The 24118-nt window shown below is 44.7% G+C and overlaps 1 protein-coding gene and 1 long non-coding RNA gene across 4 annotated transcripts in view; one reads left to right on the forward strand and one right to left on the reverse strand.

Moving 5' to 3' along the window:
• The first annotated feature begins 341 nt into the window (after window positions 1-341).
• LOC308066053 lies at window positions 342-15235 on the forward strand. Its single transcript, XR_013929006.1, has 2 exons — window positions 342-929; window positions 2604-15235. It is a non-coding gene; the product is annotated as an uncharacterized lncRNA (long non-coding RNA).
• Window positions 11074-24118, reverse strand: part of RASSF8 (Ras association domain family member 8) — a 111343-nt gene continuing 98298 nt past the window's right edge. For 2 of the 3 annotated variants that reach the window (XM_080392879.1, XM_080392880.1), the window contains 3 exons: window positions 19130-20019; window positions 16606-16750; window positions 14406-15449 (listed from right to left, as the gene is read on the reverse strand). In XM_080392879.1, the coding sequence (XP_080249005.1) occupies window positions 15328-15449; window positions 16606-16750; window positions 19130-20019 (1157 nt within the window). In that variant the 3' untranslated portion in view covers window positions 14406-15327. Of the gene's footprint in view, window positions 11226-14405; window positions 15450-16605; window positions 16751-19129; window positions 20020-24118 lie in introns of those variants that run through there. The other variant, XM_080392878.1, reaches the window with a different exon arrangement.

A 24118-nucleotide genomic window follows, 5' to 3' on the forward strand; every position in this document is an offset into this window, starting at 1 on the left:
AGAGGGGAGGCCACCGCGCCCGGCGCTCGCCCTGAGCCCCGCAGGGCTCCCCGGGATGGCCGAGATGGCACCTCGGGCCGCCTCCGCCGGCCGCCGGGCGCGGGAGCTGCTCCCGCCCCGCTCCCCCCGCCCCGGCTCGCCGCAGCCCGCAGCGCGCGCCCGCCCCTCGGGCAGCCGGGGGCACCGACGGCGGCCGCGCGCGCACGGCCGTCACGCGCGCACCCACGTGACGCCGCGCACGCTGCCCGGCACGTGCGCTCGGCCCGCGCCGGCGCGGAGAGTGGGGGCGCGGGGGGGGGCAGGGCCATGGCGGTCCCCTGGCACGGCTGGGCCCCGCCCCTCCCCGCCCCGCCCCTCCCCGCCCCTCCCCGCCCGCCGCCGGTCGCTGAGCAGGTCGCGTGTCTCCCGGTGGCGCTGCCGCCTGGCGCTGGGGGCGGCCCTGGGCGGCACCTCAGGCGCACCGGCCGCCGGCTGCTCTGGGAAACGGCCGCCGCCCTGGCCGGGCCCCGGTCGCCGCGCTGCTGGCCGGCTGGCCGCCCGGGCGGCTTCGGGGCGAGGGACTGCCCTGCGTGTCGGGTCTCCTTTGCTAGCGGCGGCTGCGGGCCCCGCTGGCCTCTGCCCGCCCCGGGGCGAGGCGGGGCGGCTGCCGGCGGATGGCGCGGGGAAGGCGCCGCCGCGGGGGACAGCGTCCGCGGGTGCAGGGCCTCCCGGCTTCAGGCGGTGGGCAAACCCCTTGCACGGGTCAGTCGGGCTTTGGCAGCCCCGTGTGGGCTTCGTGGCTTGCTGGTCTTGCGAGGAAACGGGATTTGCCTTTGTCCTTGCAGGCACCCCCCGAGCCTGCCGTGTACCTGGGTTGAAACGGCACTGGTGGCCTTTGGACTGCGCAGAGGTAGTAACACCACCAATGTCACGGCAGATTCGGGGAGATGGTAAGTTTTAGCACTGCCTGAGGGCAGCATTCAGAGTTTAAAACAAGTTGGATTTGGAGTCCTGACATTCAAGAGGCGTGCTCAATGCATTCTGAGCAAACAGAAATGCAGTGTTACACAGGCATGGACCAATTCTGCTTTCTTGTGCAGAAAGTAACACAGACCGAGAGGTCTGTAGCCCTGGAGGGCATCAGCTGGAAGGCTAATAAACGATGATCTCGGACCTCCTGCGTAGAAACTGATTTTTTCGCTTCTGATTCTTCTCAAATAGTGTGTTGTTACCGTGAAGTTCTATGGATATAAGCAAAACATGGTCTGTAGCAGAAGACAAGACCTCTTATTAGTAAAGCTGATGCCACTGGAAAACTAGACAAGCTTTCAAGCATCCCAGCCTTTTTGTAGCTTCACGAAAGGACTTTAGCACCAGGAGTGCTTGTCCCCCTAGCAGAATCTGCTATGCATTTTATATACCTGAGCTTTTTATTTATTTAGGAGCTGCCGCTCCGCCCTCACCCTGCCTGTCATATATCCAGTCCTCCCACAAATGTGTGCTTCTGAGACATACCTCAGAAAGCCCAAGGCTGGAGGACTGTGAATGGCATCCCACGGACCTTTCTGCTTCAGCCAGGGAAAAGCATTAGTACCAGCCTCAGCAGCTCTTGTTAGTTTGCTTCCTGCCATGGCCAAGGGACCTAGGGTAGTCATCGATCTTGGCTGCACCATAATCATGCTGCTCCTTGCATGAAATGGTCTGGACACAAGAGCCATCAGGTTCTGTGTGAGAGCCACAGCCACCCTGTGGACAGCTTCCCCGAACGGGAATTAACCACAGATGGTGGGACCAGAAGAGAGATGTACAAACTAGTTAATAGGACACATCTGCACCCCCTGCTTGCTCTGGGCCTCAGACAATTATCACTGCCTTCTACTTGGATCTCGGGTCTAAAGCCTTTCACAGAGGTAGATGCACAAATCAGTGTGTTTTTCAACAGATGAACTAGATTTGCTACCTTTATTTCAAAACTGTTGGCAGTGGCAGCACTCACCAGGTGGCAGGGGAGGCTGTGGCTGGAGGCACCTGTTGGACAGCACAGAAAGATCAGAAGATAACAGAGTCATCTGAGAGGAGAAACCTAGATTCCAGTCCTACTTTGCAGCATGTTTATGTATTTCATGCTACAAACCCACTGGAATAAAAACAGATCTTCACAGGAGCCGGAGCAGGAACTGGCACTCTGGTTTCCTCTTCCCCCAAGTGAAGACCTTAATCAATAGGGTAAAGCTATTTCTCAATAAGTGACTGCTTAATTCTTCTGTGCAAATGAGGACAAGATCCACAGGACAAACAGTACACACATCTCTGTGAATACCTTTTGCCCAGGGCCTTCCCACAGGGAGCGGAAGATGCAGAGGTCTGCATGAAGAGATCTCTTCCTCAAGAGATCCTTCCTTGGAGGAAGAATATTCAATCCAAATCGCTCACTGAGAGAGAAAGGTTCTAGTTACCAAACTATTACTCACATGCAGGGCAGCTCCTCTTCCAGCCTCAGCTTTTTGTGTGAAGCGTGGTGCCCTCTGTTGTTCTAGAGAAAAGCTGCTGTGAGTTAGGGGACTGAAAGCATGAATGTGAGGTTGGTTTGGTTTTCTTACAGATGCTCTGGTTTTGATATACAGGCTGCTTGCTGGGTCTGTCATGCTGAATGCACTGCAATTGAGACTTTGGTTTCTGGAGTGAATTCAGGAAGGAGATACCTGTAGAGGGGTGTGTACCAACACAAGCAGGAAAAACTGTTTAATAACAGACTGCTTAAAAGGATAGGTGTGTAGAATAGGCAGGGACTGCTTATTACAGGTGCTACCAAGGTAACTGAAGAGTATGGGAATATGTATGGGCAAGGGTCAGAGTTAAGGCTGCCTGTGCATCCTTCAGCATCTCCTGACATCTAAAGCAGAAGGAGCTACCATGGCCTAACAAGCTGCCATCATTACATAATCCTCACCGGCACTCCTAGTCCGTCTGTGAAGAAAAATGTGTTTGTGTGAACCTGGGCTGCCTGTGTTCCTGCCCCTTGGCACAACAGAAAGAAAGAAGCTGTATGTTTGGATTGCAATTTGTGCTACAGAGCGGAGAAATAAGAATGTAAAAAATATGGAATAAAAAAATTAAAAAAAAGAATGTAAAAAAATACATCCGTCTGTTTGCAAAACATGAAGTGGCTTTGCAAAAAGCCTAACACAACTGTTTGCAGGGCCAATTCTGGTGTTGTAAACTACAAGGTAAGTACAATTATTTAAAATGACCTTTGAGAGTAATCTGTGTGCCATGCCCCAGGAGCCATCTACGGGAAGCGTGCTCCCATCAGTGTCCTGCCAGGCCCAGAAGGTATTTCCAAGAGTCCATCTGTTTGTTGTGATTGCCGAACATGCAAAGTCTGCAATAACTGTTTTTAAAAGTACACAGTAATGTCACAGGGTTGCTTGAGTTTAGTAACCGCAGGGCAATATGTTCAAAAGGGTAGAGGGCAATTCAGTTGCCTGTCAAAATCAGTGAGAAGGTAGCGTGTGTTCCTTCCTTTTGTTTTACTCTGAGATCATCTATACCTTCTCTAGGAAGAAGGCTGCCTGGTCTGGGATAGCATGCTGGCAGGTTAGGGCTACGCTAGCATTTTCCCATCAAATCATTTGTATTTGTACAAGCCTGTAAAGAGGGGACCTCCTCTCTTTCCCCAGGTGTTCCCGGTGAGTCCATGTGACAGTGCCTTCAAGATGCAAGCCTGCCCCTTGCCTGAAGGCACCTCCACGTTACTGGAGAGTCTCAAGCTTCTGGCTGGGCCAGGAGCAGAAAGGCAGTGCAGAACCACTGCCTCACAACTGCATGCTGCACAGCCGAGAACAGAACACTTTTTTTCCTTCTGATCTATCCCTGTTATCAATACTGAGAGGCAGGTGAAAATGCAGTCCAGCCACGCAGTAGTGAACTGTAGCAGGAACACCGCTGCGAAATGCCAACTTTTTTGGATGTGGTTTCAAACCACAGTAGTTTCTTGGGCAGCTTCAAATCTAAATATAATTACAGTTGGCTCTTTCTAGCTTTTCTGCATGGCTTTCCTAGCAAAACGGGTGACTTGCATATGATGACAAGAGAAGCCGTAAGCTAAGTAGTTACCTGAAAAAGAAATCAGAACAGACTCAGATTTTTAAGCCCAAACACAGTCACCCCAGAACTACGTCACTTGGATGGAGTTCCTTTTACTAATACCTCTCAGTTACCTTTTCACCTTCTGGCTTTAATCAGACACGGAGGCAGTGAACCACAGTGAGCCCATCTCCTGTACATCAGAGAGCATGTGCATTTCTATAGCCAAAATGAGGCATAACAATGCCAGGAAGATTTTTCCTTATTCTTAGGATCTAAGAATATTTTACATCTCGAAGGTCAAATACTGATGGAGGTTAACTGAAGTCTTGATGATCTGCATTACAAGAAACACAAACCTGACGCTTTAACATAGAGTAGCTTGTTATTGTTGTTGTTAATCTTGCCTTCCCCGCTTTGCAGTCCCTGCCAAAGAACTTACAATAAATGGGTTTAATTCTGCAAGGAGCTGAATTCCTTCTGCATATGCTGAAACCAGTGTGCTAAAATCAATGGTAGATGAAGACATTAATTTTGCAGAGTAAAGCTTTAAGTTTAAAACAGACTCATTAGATCTCAAAGGTAAAAGCTTTATTGGTGGAACCTGGTGCAACACTTGCAAAAGGAGAGATTAAGAGTCACCTCTTTTGAAGTGCTTACATTGTTCAGTTTGGAAAAGAGATAAATCCTCTGCTATCATGAAGAGGATTAACCTCTGACTGAAGGGTTAGGGAAAGCTTCCCCTCTGAGTAGGTTATTTCAGGAACTCCAGACCAAGGGTACTGTTTACTATTGAGCTGCCCATGCCCATTCAGCTCTTGCTGTAGAGCTAGAGGCCAAATATTTGGCCAGATGGCTCTCCAGCCTGCCTGAACCGTTGTTGGGCAACTCTATTTCTGTGTGATCAGAGCAGACTTTTTAGTGAACGATCCATATACAAAAGTAGGTGTACAGAGATGAAGGGCATGTACTTCTGTGAAGGCCCTTTACCTCCCTGTGCCTTAAGTCTCCCAAGCTGACAAATGGGATAATGCTGTCTAATGACTTGACTACACACACATATGTGTGTGCGCATATATAATAAACGTATATGCTTGGGATCATTGTTATTCAACAACAGTAACATAAGAAGATAGTTTTTATTTCTTGGGAATTTTAGGCTGTCTTCCAACAATGAACAAAGACGTGTCAAACAAGCAATTTCACCGGGTACTCGTGCTTCTCAGGCTATTGAGACCCTGGCTTTGTACTTGCTCACAGCACCTAAAGTATGTGCTTCCCCTGTGTGACTACACGCCCGGGGCAGGCTCAGTACATTTTTCCTACCCAAGGAGAGAGGTGCTCCTAGAAGTAGGTGCTTCCTGGTGTACAGTTCCTTAGATGACCATGGACAAAGGTAGCAGTAAGAACTTTATTGAGCAGGACATGAGATATCATTACCTTGTCAAATGCCAGCAGCTGCACTAATTATTACCTAAATGTGTTCAGATGGCAACATCTTAAAATGATCTTTAATCGCAGAACTGAGTAGTAGCACTGAGTCTCTGTGCTAAGGCGTGCTGATCTGAAGATTGCTTATTCTGTGCAGCTCTCCAGCGCAGCTGAGGTGTTTATTGGTGAAATGAATTTATTGGGAGCAGCACGTAGAAAACACCTTGGAACTGGCAAACAACCAAAAAAAAAAAAGGCACCCTTCTACAATTCTAACTCTTGTGTGCTTTACCTCTTCAGCCCCTAATACCAAAGGACACTTAGATATCTACAGAAAACTGTGAAATAGCAGCCTGTCGTGGTGAATTACTAGTTGCATGCACGTTGTTGGAACATCATCGTAAGACTTATGGAACATTCAGGACCACCAAGCAAATCTGGGCCTGCTCAGTCAATTGTTTCTATTGATTAGGTATAACACACTCCCAAGTAGGACTTGCAAAAGGATTTAGGCTGCCTTTTGTAATAGCATCACTTTGCAAGAAGAACAGAGCTGAGCAAAAGTTGAAATGAGAAGGCTTAATTCCTTTACTTGCCTTTCTTTTTTACCTCTTTAGTGAAAGAAATCCATGTAAAGCCAAACAAGAATTCACCTTCAACAACCTCCAGCTTCCCTCAGCACACCTGCATCTTGCTCTCACTGTACAGTAAAACTAATGTGGAGTGACTTCTTGTCATCCTCTTAGCACGATATAAAAATATACTTCATTGCAGTAGTATCTAGATGGCACAGCCAAGATCAGGACCACGTTGTGCTAAGTAGCATTTGCCAAACAAATAGGAAACAAGATGCTGTTCCCCACAGAGCATCCGTATATATAGACAAAGTCAAAGGGGATGAAGCAGTATTATCTCAAGCTTACAGCCGGGGGACTCCAATCCAGAGGGATTATAGTAGCTTGCCCAAGGTCACACACAGGAAATCTGTGGCAGAGCTGGGAAATGAAACAAGAGCTTGCCAGGCACAGGCAAATATGCCAGGCACAGATTAAGCTCTAAAACGGAATGTTTCAATGCACATCTGCACAGGTTTCAGAAGGCTACAAGACCTGAGCCCTCCTAACAGAAACTGCAAGAATCACATCATTTGTGCATCAGCTACGCATGTGCCGTGACTAGGAGGACACAGTTCTTCATAAGTATTGTTGCGTCCTTTCTGAAAGAACATACTTAGAGATGGAATCCTGCGTATTTTACATGATTCTCTATTATGTGCTATATATACACCTAGAAAACCTGCTTTTCAACTAGCTGCGTAGCTACACTGCTCCGGGCATGCCAGCGTGTATTGCTGCCCTCTCGCGTAGACCTTGTTGTAATTGCAGTGTTGTGACAGAGCTGAGGGGACAAGATTATCTGGTGCCCTGCATCTAGCATAACCTTTCACACCAGTTGTACAGCTAATGGACATTGTTACCTTTCTCATTTAGCCATGTGGCTGTCTTTGTCCACGCTCATTTTGTACATGAGACAAGCTACATGACAATGGAGAATCCAGGTCAGAGTCTTGGTAACCATGATGCAGGTTTGCTAGGTCAAGAGAACAGTTAAGACTACTTTGTAGCAACAAAGCTAGTTAAAGGTTGGCTGGTGTTCTCAGGTTTCTCTTCAGCTTTCCGGAACGGCCAGTTCTAGCTCATTGACCAAATTTCACCGCCGGTTGATTATGACTGCTAAAGTTGAAGCATCTTTCCTGGGCACATAACATTTAATGAAAAGCAGTTTGGTACACCTGATAAAAGGGATATGCTATTGCACATTGTGACAGTAATTTTATGACAAGCTCCATAGGCAATGACAAAGAAATTCCAGTTATACCCCACTTAAAAGCTGGCCTGAATTTTGTTTTAGCAACAGCTGCTGATGGCACCCTGTGATACCACGTCACTGGCTCTAAAGCTGGATGATTCCTTTCACTTTCCATCACATGGGTAGCGAAAGGGACTATCAGGGCAAATATGGATCAGGTTAAAGGTGTTTTACATCCTACTTCCCTCCCACCTCGACACCCCCCCCTCCCCACCCCACCCTATTTTTTTTAACCAGAAGCCCTCCTTTTAAAATACCTAGGCAGGTAATTATCGGCACTCATTTGTGTTTCACTGGATAAGGTTTTTTAAGTGGACTTTTCATAAGCCCAGCGGGAGCGCTTCTGAATTTTTTTTTCCCAAACATTTGCTCATTAAAAAGAAATCATAGAAAACTTTTCTTCCCTCCACTTTGACCTAGGATTGAATATCAGATCTCTTATATTGCATTTTCACACGAAGTCTTCCCATTACTTACCGCCTTCCTCCTTCTGCAGGAAGTAAAGCAAGACAGAGTGTGTAGCTGAAACAAGCGGCATGGAATAGCACATGCAAAAAAGATGTACAGAAAGGGAAAACTACAGCTTGAACAATAGCATCATTCTGTATTTTGCAGGAACAGTACACATGAAAGCATGCTATTGGGAAACAAGCCAATATATAGGTAATTAATAAAGTAATCACATTATGAGATAGGGATGTGGGACATAGCTTATAACTGTTGCAGGACAAATGCGTGTTACCGTACAGGAACCTGTCCTGCCGATTGGACTTCACATTGTCGTCATAACTGCTTCTCCTTGATATAGCTGTGACTCAAAGGACTGGAAACTTAAATCAGTGTCTCCTATATTCAGCTTGGGTGGACCAAAGCAAATACTGGAGATTAACACCCAACTGCCACTCTTGCAGCTGAAAACCTGTTCTGCTGTAGCTGTATTTCACCTGTCAGCTTCTAGATGACTGAACAAAAAAGTGTGGATACTGTGATGACACTCTCTCACTCTGCCAGAGATTGCAGAGATCCCTGCAGCCTTTCCATAGCCAGGGATTCAGGTCAGAAAAGCCTTTAGAAATCAAACTTTAGTTTGCATGAGGGATGGACGTCTGTTTTAGCCAGGTGTCAGTGCAGAGCAAATACACATTCACAGGGCAGAAACACCAAGGCTGTCTATATGACAGCAAGGAGGTTTCTTGCCTAGGGGAGGCACAGACAAAACCAACAGAAGTGGCCTGAGGACACTGGCAGGGTCTGAGTCGATCAGACAGCTGGTGAGGTTGCTCAGTTAAGTTTATCATCTCCATTTGCATCAAGTTCCTTGTCGAACTAGCACATACCAAGGAGGCTCTTTTCAAGACTTTAACAATTCAACCCCACAGTTTGCTGACCTGACAGCACACTGGACAGGGAACTCACTAGAGGATGGAAAAAAGTACACTGCATACCCACCTGGAAATACACAACAAAACAGACCAGTAGAGATTGTCTCCATCCAATGTTTCTGGAGAAAATTAATGGTGAAGTGGTGACTGACCTAGGAAATACTCATTAACACTAGCTACAATACCAAAGGTAGCAAATATATCATTTTCAAGAAAGGCAATAATGGGGACCATTGCTCTTTGTGCCTTACTTCACACGCTAGACAATTTAGTTGAAACAATCATTAAAAATTGGTATTATAAAGAAATACCACCTAGCTGCCAAAGATGTGACAGGCAGAACTTAGTACAGCTTCTAAAAAAAATGGACCATTGATCTGGTCTAGCTTTGCAACTCATTAGTGCTCCAGCTACACTGAGCTAGTTAGTGCTGCAGCAGTCACGCACAAATATACTACTTTTTTCTTTAAAGACAAAGCAAAAGATCAGAATCATTCGCTGTAGCCCTGGCTCTACTGAGCATGCTGGGAAACTTTAGTTACCACAAAACCCAGCCAGCTGACTTGCACAGAAGCAGAAAAGGGTACCTTTCAGGAGCAGAGGTACTCTACAACTTACATGGTCCCGCCAATAGGAATGTCATGTGCTAGGGTTTCAGTGAAGCTCATGACATTCTTTGTCTTATCGCCGGTCAACAGTGCTACTACTGTTAGCTCATTTCTCCTCCCATCTAATGAGATTAGGCTCCAGCTGGCTTACGAAAATCCATTTGTTGGGATATTACACTAAGGACTGCATTTGGATGGCTTAAATCACCAGTCTCTAGCTGTAGCAGGTTCCCTGCCTTAACTCAAATGATCTCAAGCAATCTTCACAGGCCCTCCAGTCTTCAGCACAATAACGAAGCCTGAATTGGGTCTTTAGTTCTTTGTTCAAAGTTCAGTTTCTTCCTGCTCCTGAAGCATCTGTGCACATTGTTATTTGTTGTGTGAAGATTCTGTACATTCAGTTCCTCTCCCTGATCACCTCTCCAAGCAAACCCCTGCCTCTTTGGTTTAAGTTACGCTTCCTCTGAGTCACTGACCAATTCTATCTTTCAGAATTAGTATTAATCTTAGTAACGGCTCCTCAGCTAAAAACAAGCCACTCCATTCTCTTCTAGTTTCTCAGCTGTATCTGATGAAAAATACTGTGTGTGCACACTTTATGGCAGAGGACCTCTCTTGTCTGCCACAGAGGCCCCACACAAGCAGCTGTTGTGGACCATACCTCCAAGTAAATTGCCATTTAGGAGTGTTCCTTGTGTCCTAGCGCTTGACACACGGCCGTTTCTGAAAGCATTTGAGCTCTAGATACACCAAGCGTTACCTTGGCCTGCTTTCAGGCTAAGAGTTCTTTGACAGACAGAGTTCCAGTAGCTGTATCATGAGATGTGCGCGAGATGAACAGTGCAAATCCAGCAAACCATGAACTGTAAAGACCCAAAGTTTCAGAGGGGAATTTATTGTATGGGAGCATATCCAATATCTTTTGTCAGCCAGTCATGAGAATAATAAAAAATAGAAGCTTTTTAAATGACAAAAAATATAGTTACATATAATACAGATTTTCATCTTGCATTGAAGCAGAGCAGTAATAAAATGCTCACTCGTGCTTTCACAGTTAGTTTGCATTGCTTCTCTAGGTTAAAGCATCAGCAACTCAAATCTTCCAGTCAGAACCCCTAGTTAGTAGTTTCATGGGGTGATCACGAAGGTGAATGTTCTCTGCATTTTGATACCCTTTACAAATAGAGCAGGCATACTTGATCCATCTCAAAACTACTCAAATTTTCAGAGGCACCAGCTATGCTTGAAACGAGGCATCCTTGCTGCAACTGAAAGATTTTTGACTCAGAACATGCTTTTAGGCCCAATTCAGAAACACATCTATGGAATACTCAAGAATGTACTTAAATCCCATTTGGTTCAAAGGGCTCTGAGCTGATCCTTTGTGACCACCTCTGCTTGCTGTGCCCCTCACAAGCACTGCATGCTGGCATGAAGCACTGACCAGTATTTGATTGCATGGGTAAGTTGCTTGCAAGCCCACAAAGGATTTGAACATTCCTTAGCACTCCATTTACTTGAGACCTAAATGCATTTGCTGCATGCATACATTTATGTATATACTACACACACTTACCCTAACCCCTCCCCACAATATTATTGCAATAATTCTTTGCTGGTACAACAGTTTATATACCAAGTTTCACTTACTTAGTTTTCTATAAACATAGAAAAAAACACCTGAAGAGAGCTAGAACAGCTTTCAATCAGTCACTATATTGGCATTGAAAGCTTTATTTTGAAAACTTTAAGCAGCAATACTGAATAAATAGACAGAATGATTGTTTTGTCATCTCCATACAGCCGATGGCCTTCATCCAAAACATTAAAATACTGTAGCAAATAGAATAAACATGCAGGTTTCAATGTCCTTTTTAAAAAAAAAAAAAAAAAGAGGTGTAATATAAAAGTAACACTTTGACACTTATTTTAATACAGTACAGACCATTAGAGACTATCTTCTGGAAAAAAAAAATATCTGAATACAGTTTTGTTATTTACATGGATCATTAAGGCCCAATTCACTCAAGTTAATGCACATCAGGAATTTATATGCTTCAAGATAACTCACTAAAAATTACAAGATCAATTTTTTTGATCATACTCATATGATCTCCGTTCACTAAAATAACGCAATTATCTTCACACTAAAAACAAGGCATTATTGCCCCAAGAGGAGATTTTTATTTCACTAATGGTTCTTTTCCCCTCTTACATCACAATGAAAGCATGTTTGCATATTGCTAATGCTAGTGGTAGTTCTCTTCTTTAAGAACTTCCTTCCAGCTTGCTAGGGTTTAGAAAAGCAAGTAATCTCAAAGCTAACACACCATTTCCAGAAGCAAATCAGGCACTTGGGAACCTACATCCCGCTGAATGATAAAGGGAGGCAGGTTCCTAGCTGACTTTTCAGAACAGGACTTGGGTTTCTCCCTTACTCAGGCATTCAGAATGTTTACCTTAGCATTAACATACTGGCTTTTCAAATGGTCAACCCTCCCTGCCTCTTCCCCTAACAAAATAGCATCGCCAGCAAAAATAAACTGTATTCTCATGGATGAGAGAGGTAACACAGTTAATTCCGTTAGTAATAAATTACAGGAGTTCTCCATATAAATTCCCCATGCACTGGAAAATAGTGCTTGTGTATTCAACTATTTAATGCAAGCACAAAACCCTCCATTTTTATCATGCTGCCCAGTAAATAATATGGCACTTCATAAAAACAGTATGTATAGCTTCCTTTCTGCTAATGCCCCGTAGGTAGGTTTGAAAATGATTTTTTTTTCTACATTTGTAAAGAAAGAGTGAGGTTCTACAGTTGATCAGAAGCAAAACTCTTAATGCCATAGTGTAAGGAATTTTTATAACTGTAATACATTGTTCAATTCACATTTAATGCAAGGGCATGCCATTTCTTTTTGGTTTATTTACAGAGCGGATGAAAATGCTATAGAACTTTAGCCTGGGTGAAATCTGATAAGCAAGAGGAGTATGGTAGGGGCAGGGGAATTTGTCAGTGTTTCACAAATGACAGGGTTGGATACCAAAGCCTCTCCTTTGCCACAACAGTGGCTGAAGCTGTAAACGTTTTTCAGATCACCTTGACATACACTAAAGGCCTGACAATAAGGGTCCACTCAGTGATGATGCTGCAGCCACTCCTGAGCCAGCTCCAGGCTGGCCTCTCTGTCAAACAGCTGCTGCAGTCAGCAGGTGTTAATTTTTAACATAAATGGCAAATTCCTTTCCTGATTCTATTACAAAACCACAACTCAAGCCCTCCAAAAGCCGCTCTTACCCTTCCTTTTAATCCTTTCCGTCCTCCCTCCATCTTAAAGAATAACCTGGCAGAGAAAGAGAGCACTTTTTATGATGCAAGAGCCCAATTCAGCTCAACTGACATCTGTGGGAGATGGACCAGTCACAAAGTATGACAAAAACATTAGCTGGGTAAGTATGCCGATCTGCCTTAAAAACACTTCATTTCAGTACAAGACTGAAATTGCATCAGGATTTTCCTTGTGTTTCCCCCCACCCCCATGCAGCATAATTTGGGCCAGACTTTGCAAGGTGCTGAGTGCCTCAGTTGTCTAACATCAAGAGGTGCTGAAGATGCAAGATATCCACTGGAGAGGGCCATTTTACTTCTCTAAATTGAACGCAGAATGTAAGGCATATATGCTCAAGTACCTTGGACAGATAATGTCCCCAAACTGTGTATATTTTACACTTTTTTTTTAATATATATATACACATACACATTCTTTTTTTTTTAATACAAAGTTACGGGCACAGCTAACATGAGCGTAGAACTGTGATAAGCTAACAGTAAATAGTAAATCTGTGAGCACTGCAAAGATTCCTCAAGTAGGAACATCTCATTTTCCAGTTTGCTCACGGGGGGGGGGGGGACGGGGACGGGGGGACGGGACGGGACACGACCTGATAAATTAAACAGTAAAAATTCAGAGTCCATTTGGAAAGGTCCTTTATATATTCACAGCCTTATCTGCTGCTGTTAGTCAAAATACAGCAGCATTTTTAGAATATATGATGCCATTAATAAGTGGAAAGGGAAAAAAAAATGCATTAAACACTCAAGAGTCCTTCATTATCTACTATGTTTTCTAAAACTTCCATTTGCCAGGAAGCTTTTCTTTTAAAAAAGGAAACTTAAATTAACATTTATCTGCACATCAGTAAATCAACACAAGAGGATGCTTGGAGTTAAGAATTCTTATGTATTTTCTATGGCAAAAAGCTTGGAATTTCCTACCAGTGGTAAAATCCTGACCCTTCCAAAGACATCAGGGGTGCTGACATTTTGCCACTGACTGAAGTCCAGGTATTCAATACTGCAGTGAAAGCCCAGTGACCCCCTCTCATATCAAGGGGATCTCAAATGTGGGGATGATGATACATGTGAGTTGCTGTTAGAACAGGAGATCCAAATGCAACCAGGTAAGGCCCATCCCTTCTCTAACTCATCCATGAGGCCAGCCTCCTAATGTACACAAAGTGTCCCACTGATGCCAGTCACTTTCTCTACAAACTTGGTGTCCACTTTAGCAATCTAATTCCAAGGCCTGTAACCAACACGCTACTTGGTAGTGTCTTAACTTTCTGCATGGAAGCCGTTTTGTCTAATCCCTGCTTAACTTTGATTGCATCGAGCGATGTCAAGAAGCAGTAACATTCTCTTGTCATGTTTTGTAAAAAATTACCACCAGATCTGTGAATTTCCTGTTTGTAAGCTTTATATTCTCTAAGTGACTGAGCAGCCATATATCTTTCAAAGGGGCTAGACGTCTACCATTTAACACTGGGGACCTGGAACGAAATCCTGGCCCCACACAAGTCAGTAGAAGCTCTGCTACTGACTTCATGAGACTCCGACAGGTTTCTTCACAAAACTTGAGTGAATTCTGGAAGCTGGAATATGATGCTTATTTGTTTGTGGTTTTTTCTTCTCCAACAGCAAGATTTACCGCAAAACAAGAACACTGTAATGGCTAGTGGAAAAAATAAAGTACAAAATCACACACAGTGAAAGCCTCCTGCTCTCTTTTGGTAAGATATATGAAGACAACTTCTTACATTGTTCTTTTCTCAAAAGGCATATACAATGTGGCAAAATATTTCAAATATACATTCTATATAATAAAATATCATCTAACTAGTGCATCCTCAATCATATGCTGGAAATATTTTTACCAAGCCAAGGTTTATGTTTCATAAATCTTTTGAATACTAGGTGCTTCATTCAAGGCAGATTCAACAGCAAGTAAATCCCACAAGCTCACTTTTCAAGCCTTAAAAGGTAGCAATGGATGGAACATGAGATATTATGACCCACAACAGAAACTGTTACAAAGCCAGTGGTGAGAAACCATTTCAACGGTTCAGCACTCCACAGAACTCTGCATTGCAAGCTGTTTTACTTGATCAAATGGTGGATGTTTGTACACACAAATTAAAGTCACCTTGTCAGACTGACATACAGCCATACGTGATTACTCAGAAGTTAAAAATAAAAATATAAAAGGTCAACATTCACACGTCCATTTGATTAAAGGGAATAAATTAAACCTCAGGTAAGTTGCATACATGTTTCCTTCACCCTCAGTCTATTATTTATGCCTATACAAGGAACAATACTTTCCCAAACACTTCTGAAGTGGCAAAAACAAATGAAGGTTTTTGCACTCTAGCTGTGTTGACAGCAAGGTCATCCTTGCCAATTAGGAATCGAGACAGTTCCTCTGTCTCTTTAGCATCAGTGCACAGGGTATGGCTCCAAGTGGTGTGTTGGAGGAAGAAGAAAAAAAAAGTGGCGGCTTAACAAAAAAACCCCCAACAACAAAAAAAGAAAATAAAAATCTTCTTCCATTTATCATTGGCAGAATAAAACAAAAGTGTATCTTGTCCAGGGTACCTTGCTAGGTCCTCTCCAGAAGAGGTATGTACTGTCATACATAAATGCCCTCCGGGTTAAAACCAGATGACAGGGGATTCTGTAGAATCCGAAGGTTACTGGGGAGTTGCCTCGATGAGCCAGGGCGCTTCAGTGATCCAGACTGAAATGTTGGCTCTGTGCAAGAAAAAGGGCAGTTAGAAAAGTCATCACCAAGGACGATGTCTGTAGAACACCTCTTTTCTTCCTGCTTAGTGCAGTGTAGAAAAACTAATACCACATACAACAAAAAATTCAAATGCCTGACTAAGAAGTGTTGAGATCTAAGGTGCAAGCTTCTGACTCATTTCCAAACAGAAAGATGCATCTACGCAATACAACTACTCCCCCCCCTGCCAAGGAATATGCATATAAATACATGCAATACATTTATACAGTAATGTGAATACAAAGCTTGCACCTATAGTAACTCAAAGCTTCGACTTTCTGCCCACTTAAAGCACAAAGTTCATACAAGTGCTGACATTTAAGGCCTGTTTGTCTTGACTTCTCTCCAAACTTCCCTACCCTCCCAATGCCTTTTGGTTAGAGAGTTTTCTACAAGGAAGGACAGAACCAGCTAAGAAGAATGTTGAAAGAAACAGCCCCCTTGCAAGCAGGGTAGTGGACAGAGCACACCACAGCAGAGCCTGAGCTGCAGCAAAGGAGTTTCTGCTCGTGCCACAGTTCTGACACGCAGTTGAAGCACTCCTATGTTTCTGTCCAGGAAATTCTGAATTCAGATGTGAGCATGTGCAGAATGCACTGATTTCACTAGAGGCAAAGTCAATTTGCACATGCTGTAACAGCCATCTGTGCAGGACTTCTGGATGGCTGGCAGCCCAGCTGGATTAGCTCCTATTCCCGTGTGGTTGCTGTCTGGGATTTCTTGAGATCCAGACACATTCCTTTTCTACTTTGACAACACATCCCACCAAAAGAGGAAGAACCCAGATGAACAGCAATGTCAGATGTGCAATCATGTTGCCTGCCAGCTTACATGCCTGCAGCCATGGCAGCCGCACTTGAAAGCTACTGCCCTAATGGGTTACTGATGGGACAAACATAAGCCTAGGCACAGTGGGAGAGAAGTTATCTGCATACTGCACTTTATTTATAGCTTGCTAAGCCCTTGGAATCAAAAGAAATATTTGACAATGTGCTTTCTTAATATTTTGCTAACTTCTTCACAAACAGAGCATTCACTTCGTGTATAAGTGTTAGCATTAATACAGCAGGTAAATACATTGCCATCCCGTTCTCCCGCCCACCAAAAGCATTCCGAGTGCTGCACCTCTCTCAAGCTCCACATGCGGGGCCTCCACCTCAACAGGGTCTGCTGGCAGCACCGTGACCTTTGTTCCCGTTTGCTGGATGAACTGTTGGAGATTGACCTGTCGTAGCTCCTTTGTCAGTTGCTCGAGTTCTTGTTCCCTGTCCTGCCAGGGAAGAGAAAACATCTGCTGAGCAGCAGCGAGCATAAAGCAGCATTTCAAGACTATTTGCAATTGGGCAATTAATGCTTTTCCTTTTGTAGAGAAAGCCTAAGATTTTAAAATTCAAATGCAAATGGAAGAGTTGAAAGGTATTTTACTCTCATAATTCAGAAAGCGAATCAACACTATTACTTATTAGGGGTTCCTACTGGTCTGTTTACATCTGTCTTACCTGAGGAAAATGTTGGCACAACAGATGTGAGCAAATAAAAGTAATAGCATGCATTCTGAAAAAATACATCAACTGAGCATCAGTCTGGCACCAAATTTTAGCTCTGCCAGAAGCAGCCAGTGCGACTTGGACAGCTCATTTAGTTTTTCTGTTCCTAAAAGGAGAATAATTCCCTTCTTATTCTCTGCATTTTCTATTTACAGTACGAATTTTTATGGACACAATTCTCTCACTCCGCAAGCCTACCGTTTTGCACAATGGTTCACCACCCCTTCACGAGAACAGAAGATGATTACTTAGGATATTCCTCAAGGGTCTGATTCTGTCATGATATGCGAAACCTATAGCTCCGACAGATTATGACAGTCTTAAGACTACAACGATTCCCCCTTCTCCCCAGATTCAGCTCCATCAGCAGACAGCTGCATGTGATGCTCCTCCATAGCCTGTTCTGGCCTCACCTCTGACCACATGGGGACAGGTGGCTACCCAGATGCCATGCAGCATGTCTGTGGGCATTTCTGTGCAGTGTTACGCAGTGTTACTGAGTATAGCTAAAATATACAAAGAGGACTTGATACTTTCTGTCAGCACAAATCCTTGAGCATCGTGTGACTGGAAACTTAGGATAGGTAAGTATGGCCAAAACTGATTACAGTTTTCATCCATTTTGCTTTACATGAACAGATTACATTTTTTCCCCCTCCTCATTTAGTAAAAACGGCTTATGCTGACATGGTTCTGGGTGCTTAGGAGTAAGGATGCAAAATCCCTTTATATATTCACAGCAGAATCACTTCACTGCAACCACAGCACTATCAATATAGTAACTGTGAAGCCCGGGAATACAGCAAGAATCACAGCTCAAACTGCTGTATGGTGCCTCAGTCCTATCTTACATGGCACATTAAAATCCCAAAAGCCACAACCTTTACTTCACCTCATCCAGCTAGCAGCTGGATTTTCATTTGTATTTATTCTTTTGAGCTCTATCAAGTTCCAGGTGACATCATTAACTTCAGCATGGAATCAAGAGACTGGATTCTCTTTTGACACACCCGCCCACAAACACCTGAGATGTACAGAAAATAAAATCTTGTATACCAGCAAGTCAGACAAGAAAAGGGAGATGCTCTTCTTTTTTTAAAAAAAGAGCCTTGTAAGTTAACAGTTATTTTAGCTCTACATCCATCTGTCCAGGTGCTGCTTTTGGACTGTTCTTTTGAATTCATCTATTTTGGTAGCAGACAAACCTAGCAAGAATCAGAAGTTTAGCCTCAGAAAAGGTTATGACAGCACAAATTTCCCTGAAATTTAACAATATGAAGCACTGAGCTACCAAGATCTAGGACCTAAACCTCAAGATATCTAATCCCAAATCCACAGGAATTTGAAGACTAGTACTTTTAAAGGCATTCAGCCGAGAGAGAGCACTATGGTCCTGTTTAGGACCTAGCAGCACAACAATCCCCTGCTAGCCCTAAATGTGCTGCTGTTTGTGCAGGAGATATTACTTGTCTGAGACGTAAAAAAGCCCAGACCCACTAGCACACCAGCACCTCGCTGGAGCCAGTGAGCACTCCATCTCAGCAGGGCACAGTGGCTAGATGCATTGCCATGGATGCACCCATACTGCCCTCAGCTAGTTTGGCTGAAATTACCTCTGGTGTTTCTCTATCATGGACCACTGCACAGTGAAGATACGCTTCGAGTGGTTTCTCAGAGGTCAGGGAACAGTAGCAAACCAAAGCTTAACTGATGGGAAAGAAACTGAGCCAGCACGTAAATAAATAAAAGGTGCTGGGCACTCAGCGCTAACCCTGCAGGCCACCCTGGCCTGAATGGCCAGGAACACATCCACCAAAACACCTGCCGGTTTACCTTGAGACAACCAACCAACTACTAGTTTTCTTTTCAGACTGTCTGAATGATCAAAATACACACAGGTGAAGTTAAAATTGTCTGCTTTAAAAAAAAAATATCTGAAATGCAGTTTGAAAATGAAACACTTTCTTCCTTATACCCCAATTCACTGTGGAAACTTTCTCATGTTTTCTTTCATGGGCTCCAAATCTCCAAAATGTAAGAGAAATTGCTTACAGTCAGGTCTTTGACTTTTTTTTAGCCACAGATAAAAATTACAGTCTTACCTGTAACCGTTTGGTAGCTTGGCCCAAAGACCTTTCTACAGCTTTAATGCCATTTTCCAATCTCAGGCTCTGCTGGCCCTGAATATCAATTTCACCCTTCACCTTCTCGATCTTTTCCTTGACCTCTTCTTCATTCACTTGGGACTCCTGGACTTCCCGCTGCAGCTTTTCTGCTTCAAGGCCACTTTCCATGTTGTGGATCTGAGAGACATAGTCCTTCAGCTTGCTTTCACACTCCAGGATCCTCTGCCTCATCTCCTGCAGCTGCTCCTTCAGCTGTTTTTCATTCTCCTGTTCAATCTGCAGCTCGTTTTCCCAGAACTCTTCCTCTTCAATCTCCACTTCGTTCCTTTTGATCTTCTGCTCTAGCTTGAGAATTTCTTCTTCCAGGCTGGAGTTATACTTTTGTTCCCAGTAGCGGATCTCAGCTTCGTTGGACTCCAGCTGCTTCTCAATGCACTGAAGCTTCTCCGTCTGGAGGTGGATCAGTTTCTTCAGCTCGTCCGCCGTCGTTTTACAGTTGTTGAGCACCTTTTGCTTGAACTCGGATTCCTTGCTTTTCCCAAAGATGTCCATTAACCCTTTGGCTCCCCCGGTGAAGGTGAGGGATTTCCTTTTCGGCTCCCTCCTCTTCATGGATTTGTCGCCGGGCGGCCTCAGCTTGGCCAGGGGCGGCAAGCTCTGCCGGTACAGCGTCCTCTCCGGGATGCGAGCCACGCTGTCCGAAGTCGGCCGCTCGCTCAGGGAGGGCCCGGTGCGGCGCAGGATCAGCTGCACGTCGCTCGCGTACTGCCCCCACTTGTTCAGCGAAACGATGGGGTTCTCGTGCGGCGCCAGGTGCCGCTCCGTGTCCCGCCATTTCTCGATCAGCGTGTACCTGCCGGTGCGACCTGCAAGGCAAGCACAGCCGTCAGCGGGCGGCCGCCAGGGGGCGCTGCCGGACAGCGCGACCGCCGGGCGGGGGCGGCTCGGGCCGCGGACGCCCCCCGGCGGCCGCCCGGCGCCGCGCTCACGGGGGCGCGCCCGCTCACGGGAGCTGCGGCAGCGCCCCGCTCCGCCGGCTCCTCCGCCCGCATCGTCCCGCGTTAGAGTAAGCGCTCCTCCGCTCCCCGAGCCGAGCACTAACTGGCGCGTCAACTGCAAGTGACCTCAGGAGAACCCGCCCCAGGCGCCGCAGTCACGGAGCAAGCGGGTACGGTGCGCGCACAAGGGGAACCGCACAGCTGCGGGGCTCCCTCGGACTGGCAGCCACCGACATTGGAGCCAGTGACCCTGCCATGCCGGGGTCCAGCAAAGAAACACTCCAAAGGCACATCTCTAGAGGAAGAAAACGGGAGTAGGAAGAGTTCAACACCTTTCATGCAGCCAAACAAAATACCCAAACCTGCAGGCTGCGTGTTTGCTTTTGGCCTGTATCGCCCACCGGCCGCAGCGGCCATGGCTGGTGGCGCCCCAGCGCCCCAGCACCCCAGCCCGCGCCCCACGGGGGGGTGGGGGGTACAGCCGGGGGCTCGGGCCCCGGGGACAGGCTGCGCCAGACCCTCCCGGCGTGGAACACGGACGAGAGCAGCAGCGGCAGCTCCCGAGCTGGGAAGCAGCAGTCCGGGCCCCCCGCACAGCCCCCTCCCGGGGAACAGCAGCTCACACGCAGCCTTCAGGAATCCCCCCGACTCCTTTCGTAACTGCTGTGATGCTGCTTTCCGCCTCCTGCACTGACAGCAGCTGTACAACGCACGCACCACCGTTTGCTTCTAGGCTAGGAGCAGGTACAGCTCATGTTTATGGCTTCATTTGTGCTGCTACCAGAATTAAATTCACTTCAGCTGTCTTTTTCCTCTGACGACCTTTATGGGATGCTTTGAATGCTACAAAAATACAGCATTTGAGGTTTTCCACTATTTTTATTTTTTCCAAGCACTCTTACTAGTCTGAGATAATGTTCTCCACATGCAGAAGAGATTTTTCCCTTATGAAAAGTGACTTCACTTAAAAGCCACAACATTGTTTACAAAAAGATGTGAGAGATCAATTGCTTTTAAAGCATGATCTTGATGAATTTCTGAATTGCCATTAACCTTAAAAACATCGTTAGCTATTTTAATGGATTACATACATTTATTTCCATGATAGATCTTCAAATGAGGATTTATGGCATCACATAAATGCCTAGATAAAACACTTGTCATATACACAACTAGGGAGTGGAAGAGTTGGAATAAATGTAGTTATCAGTGGTAATCCATCTGATGATTTTTCTTTCCTTGCACCACTCACCCAACCACTGCACTTTTCCCCAAATAACAAAAATAGTCCAATCTCAGGCTGGAGATCTGCCTCCGGCCAGTCTCTAACCACAACACTTGCACAGCCTCTCCATTTCAAATTTGTAGGAGACAAACTCCACTGTGGTGATTAGCATACTATGTAGCCTCCTAAAATCTGATATTGTCTGACCAGCCTTATAAAGAACTCCCGATATTTCTACTGTGTTGGAAACAGTTCCTCTGATCTCACTTTCTCATAGTTAGCTGACAATGCAAAGAACAACTACCACAACATCAGCTGCACAGGCACCGCCTAGAGAACAGGCTACTTTGGCTTGTCGGACATACTAGAGGTAGTTAGCTGGCCAAATAAGAGACCAAAATGTCCACGTTCGCTTTCAAGTTACAAGTGAGAACTGAAAGATTTGATTGATAGAAGTCAGCAAAACAAGGCAAGCAGCATGGGAACAGCAATCCAACACCCCAAATGCCTTATAAATGACTTGAGTTAAGCAAGGGGGAGGGGGGGAGAGGAAAAAAAAAGAAAGAAAGAAAAAAAATATCTATCAGCATACCAACATGCTTGGGCAACACTCAGAAATGGATTTAAAGTTTATTGCTATAAAGTACTTAAAAACCAAGTTTACTACACCAAGGTACAAAGTCCAAAATGTTCATTGATCCATGAAGACTACAGTTTGTAGTAGGCATCAGTGTTACAGGAAAAATAAACCTAGTACCGCTTGCCATAGCATACTAACAATAAAATCCCAGAGAAGAAAAATTAAGTAAAAGCATACCACAGAACCCAAGACAAAGCTTGTACTTTACCACTTTATATTTTGTTAATCTTAAAGCTTTCAGCTTGTAATCATGCTAATGCTCCTAATGTGCTTGTTGTGTCAGAAACAGCCAAGTTCAAAGAGGTTTTGAAATTGTGAACAAGAGTAGGTACCACTAGGGGAGTGATAAGCATGCATTTCTATTCACTTTGCTATTAAATACACTTCTTAGAAGAAATGTAACAAGAAGGGAAAAAAAAAAAAAAAAAAGAGGGAGAGGAATAAAGCTAACAATCTCAACCAAAAGCGAATTAAAGAATTAAGCAAAGCACTTGCCAAGAACTATTTCCATCTTAGCTTAGGGTTCCAAATCAACACGCAGTCCTAAATAATGAATTTGGCACTCAAGATCCACATAAAAGAAAGTGTTTTGTAGAAGTAATACTTAAGACAGTTCAACTGCCACACCTGGAGTTCAGTATTTGCCTAAAACAAAGCTATCCTCATCCAAGATCATTACCTAGGCTTAGTGTGTTCAGCCTAGGTATGACGCAGATTAAAAATACCTGGACAACCACAACTGTGATGTTCGCTTGCATTTGCAGGGATTACTTAACAAATGAAGGGTTGATTCAAAACTAATGACAGAATATTTCAGAAGACAGGCATCCTTATAACAAACTGCTGGTTTTGATGTGCTGCCATTGACAAGGAGAAAGCGGGTTGCTTGGGTTGTTGACAAAGAACAGTTCAACACCTGCATGCTGCTGCTTGTCTTGTATGTCGTCCATAAGGTTTCTGAAATAGAGATTGTTTGTCCTTACACAGCACCTGGCAGAACTCAGTCCTACCTCATTCATCCAAATATTACCATTTCAAAAATTAGTTACTATCGTATTCACATAATGCACCCCGTATCAGCGACGTATGGCATTCATTAAACCACAGTGTCTCTCCCAGCCGCACACTGAACGCACTGCATCTCATGCAGATTTATGACGTGTTTCCAGGTAAAGTCAGATGAGCAGATTTAAGGAGCTGCCAAAGCCCAGCTTTAGTTTACAGTACTGATGTTCACAATGGGTGTGTGCCCTGTCAGTGGATGTTTTACAACTTCTGAAACCAAACTTTTCTTAAAGAACATGTATGACTAGGACATATTAGACCAGGGTGGGATCTCGTGTTTCTTTGGGGGTTTTGCTCCTTTTTGGTTGTTCAGGTTTTATTGTTTCTTAAAATACTTCTATCAAAGACTTGTACTACTGAGAACGGTAAAGAAAACAACCCAGGCTGACCCAAACGAGCACCGGTAGTGCTGTGTTCTACGGTTCCCTCTTCAGAAAACAAATTCAGGGGCTGGAGAAAGCACAGAGCCTCTACCCCACCATTCACTAGCCAGCTACTTCTCATTAATATTCTGTGCTGACCCATTGACCCATTGATATAATGGTCCCCCACATGGACCATATAATAATACCATCTGAAAACAATCAAAGTTTTGTATATGTGTTGCACGACAATGCATGACAAGCTATAACAGAAGCAGGTATATATTTGCACACATAGAGCACGCTGCATCTGCACAAAGGGCCAGTGTCAAAGGCTAACAGGTCAAGTTTACAGCTACAGCTATCTAAGCATACGAAGTTATCACTGGTTCTATTAATATAGGAACATCTCCAAACCAATCTTTTATTTCAAAAGTAAGAAAGAAATCAAGAAAGGAAATATATGGACCCCACAACACTGATGTTCTGATAGCCTGCAACTAGCTGTTACTAGTGGTTTGAATCCAGCTCTAATGCCGATGGTTATCACTTGATCAATGAGACATTGAAGATCTAACTGCAGCCAGTATCCCTGATCAGCCACTGCTCTGCTGTACAGCCACACAGCAAGCTCTGGACCCGAGCGCCCATGTCATGTGTCCAACCACTGTAGTC

Source organism: Falco punctatus, assembly GCF_963210335.1.
Source record: "Falco punctatus genome assembly, chromosome: 6".
Taxonomy (NCBI): Eukaryota; Metazoa; Chordata; class Aves; order Falconiformes; family Falconidae; genus Falco; species Falco punctatus.